The following is a 2,708-nucleotide window of genomic DNA, read 5'->3' as shown; positions in this document are numbered from 1 at the left end:
CTTTGCGGTGGATTCTTTAATTCACTGCATTCTTGGAAGAATATTGTTTCCCTGAACATCCGAGTTAGTTTATAAATTATCAAATATTAAACCTTCATTGTAGTACCTGGTCGAATGACTAAACTATAAATATTGATCCGATTGTTTAATTTGAGGTAATAATTTTGAGAAATTATCATATTCAAGTTTGTGGCTTTTGAGTACTCATTCCACCACATCGGCTCCATTGCCATAATACCAAAAAATTAGTTGTAATTTTATGAGCCACATACCACAAGTTGGGACAAAGTCGTAAACTGTGAGATGTAATGGATTTGTTTTTTGTTTTTTTTGTTCGTATTAGTTTCTATTCGTATCATCAAAATTGGTCACAGACCTTTTTATGCATGCATTAGATCATTATCGAAATTTCAACCTTTAAACATCTACCAAGAGGAGAAAAAGATAGTGTCTTTTCTAAATACATGCAATCCCGAAAACCCAGAAGTGACCAATTTTGACCTAAAAACTTTCATCATGTACCATAGCTAAGTAGTTTTATGGTAATAGCATGTGAACACCAAATTTGATCCTGGTCACTAACATGGAGTGATCTTGTGACGGTAACCACAAGAACACAGGTTAGATAGTCAAAAAAAAAAATTAAAAATTAAAATTAAAAAAAAAAACCCGTATAGAACTTTCCAGGACAAAAGAAACACTGCACAATCAAAGATCCACCATCTTCAGAAATCTTTGAAATCTACCCCGGAAATACTGTTTGATTGACGCGGCATCCCTCCACCACTCGCAATAAATTTCTGCTTTGCTGCTTCCAGTTTCTCCAGCTGACCTGGTACCCACGATGGAGTCTTCTTGCTCACTATCCATAATGCCTCGTTCGTAGACTTATGTTTGAAATCCGGAGTCTTTGGGCTGGGCTGCCACATTGGCAACAAAGAAAGCAATGCACATAATTCAGAATTCCATACAGAATGAGTTAAGATATACATCTACAAGACACACTCTAGCAACAAGGAGCAAAATATCAGCATTAATGACAGACACGTCTTCCCATCTCACCTTTTTAGCTCGATTATCCCACCATTGATTAGGATCTGAAAAATATTCATTCCATAGCTTCTCTGTTTCGGCATTAGCTGCAGCATACATATCTGCTCCTGTACCCAGAAGGTCCTCTAGAGAGTTAAGTGAAGCCAACTAGTAGCATCTTCATACGGTCAACCCCACTAAGACAAAACAATGGTCAACTACAAGAAATAAAAGAAAAGAAAATACAATGCTCTTATCCTCACAAAACTCCAGGATCAAATCAATAGTGAGTTTCTCGAGATGCGAACCAGAACGTGACTGAGATTGAGATGGTGCTGGAGGTGCTTGTGTCCAGGAAGGTGATGAGAAGCTACGACCACTTTGCGCATTGCCAGTCGCTGAAGCTCGACTACCTTCTACGAAATGGACGTCAGTCGCTACAACCTGGATACCACATATTCCTGAATGGATAAGTTGTTGACCTAATGAACTGGGGCCTAAAACGCGAGCAAGTCAGAAAGGAGTTACCATCTAACTGCGAATGACAAACATCATCACAAACCGACTCCCCACCTTAACCGTTTTTTTGACCACTCCATTTGTCGTGAATTGGTCCACCGTCAATTTCCCCACAACATACACCTGGTCTCCTTTCTTTAAATGATGGCCAGCAATTTCAGCAAGAGAGTCCCAGAATTCCATCTCCAACCTGCACCACAACAATTCTGAAAGTCAAATACTTCCAACCTCCATAACTGACATGTCCTCTCGCCTACACTGAATAAGCATGAGACATTTTTGACATAGTAGCTAGTCGTTATAATCCTATCTTTTTCAGGAATTTCGGCAATGCCAAAGATACAAACCTAATTTCAACGACTCTAAACTTAAACCCTAACATTTGCTTTCATGAATGCCAAATCTAATTGCCATTGCTGTGCAGACCGGAATTTACCAGCTAGGAGGCTCGTCCTTCTTCAGACCATATTTCTGAACAGCCAAACTAGTCTTAGCCACCACTTTCCCGGTGTCCAAGTACTTGATCTCCATATCCCGTCCCACATTCCCAATCAACTGCACAGTGTTGGCCATCTCCTTCGACCACCGCACACTGCTGGGCCTCGGAAATTCGTTCGTGGTGTCCAGCTCCACCTCGTGCCCTTGGAAACCCCCCATCGCCGCCACCCTCGAACCCTGAGAATACGTCCTCAACTGCTTCACCGCCACTGGCACCGGCATCCGCAACCGACAGCACCCCACCGACCCCAAAGACGACAACCCAGTTCTCCTCACGCTAGCCAACGACACTCCACTCCTCAAAGCTCGTGTGAACGACATCGAAACCACTGACCCAGCACCAGCAACAGCACTACCACGAGACTGCGCCGCTGTCAAAGATGACATAGCAATCCCCCTTAAGCTCATACCTTCTATCTCAACACCCACGCAGCACGCCAAACTCCCTGCCCTGATAAATTACCATGACACAACCACAGAATAGCTACAAATCATTGCCAAAAACCCAGAATGTTCACACAATGCAGACCGTCTCCGCGCCAGCCGATTCCGTCTCCCTGTCTACGGCACTCCGCCTCAGTATCACGCAAGACACTTTTTCGGCAATCTACAGAGTGTTATAAAAATCTGGCAAAGTGGGTTCGGCTTCGGGCACAGTG

The 2,708-nt window shown here is 43.1% G+C and overlaps 1 protein-coding gene across 1 annotated transcript; it reads right to left on the bottom strand.

Moving 5' to 3' along the window:
* Positions 1–294: 294 nt before the first annotated feature.
* On the bottom strand, positions 295–2,708 carry LOC112274276 (protein OSB1, mitochondrial). Its single transcript, XM_024503598.3, has 5 exons — positions 1,988–2,708; positions 1,606–1,741; positions 1,341–1,476; positions 1,063–1,160; positions 295–920 (listed from the first exon to the last, which is right to left on the bottom strand). Exons 1-5 carry the CDS (start codon positions 2,455–2,457, stop codon positions 726–728), a joined length of 1,035 nt encoding a protein of 344 aa, XP_024359366.1. The 5' UTR covers positions 2,458–2,708; the 3' UTR covers positions 295–725.

This window comes from Physcomitrium patens, chromosome 21 (genome assembly GCF_059467195.1).
Source record: "Physcomitrium patens ecotype Gransden chromosome 21, ASM5946719v1, whole genome shotgun sequence".
NCBI lineage: Eukaryota > Viridiplantae > Streptophyta > Bryopsida > Funariales > Funariaceae > Physcomitrium > Physcomitrium patens.
The sequence above is the reverse complement of the archived record's forward strand: the minus strand, read 5'-3'. Positions and strand labels throughout refer to the sequence as shown.

What these genes read in the sequence shown, in the direction of transcription:
- LOC112274276 (XM_024503598.3), bottom strand. Translation starts at nt 2,457, where the DNA reads ATGAGCTTAAGGGGGATTGCTATGTCATCTTTGACAGCGGCGCAGTCT. An exon ending in AAGGACGAGCCTCCTAGCTG is followed by an intron (nt 1,742 to 1,987) that starts GTAAATTCCGGT and finishes GTTGTGGTGCAG; the next exon opens with GTTGGAGATGGAATTCTGGG. An exon ending in TGGTCAAAAAAACGGTTAAG is followed by an intron (nt 1,477 to 1,605) that starts GTGGGGAGTCGG and finishes TGTGGTATCCAG; the next exon opens with GTTGTAGCGACTGACGTCCA.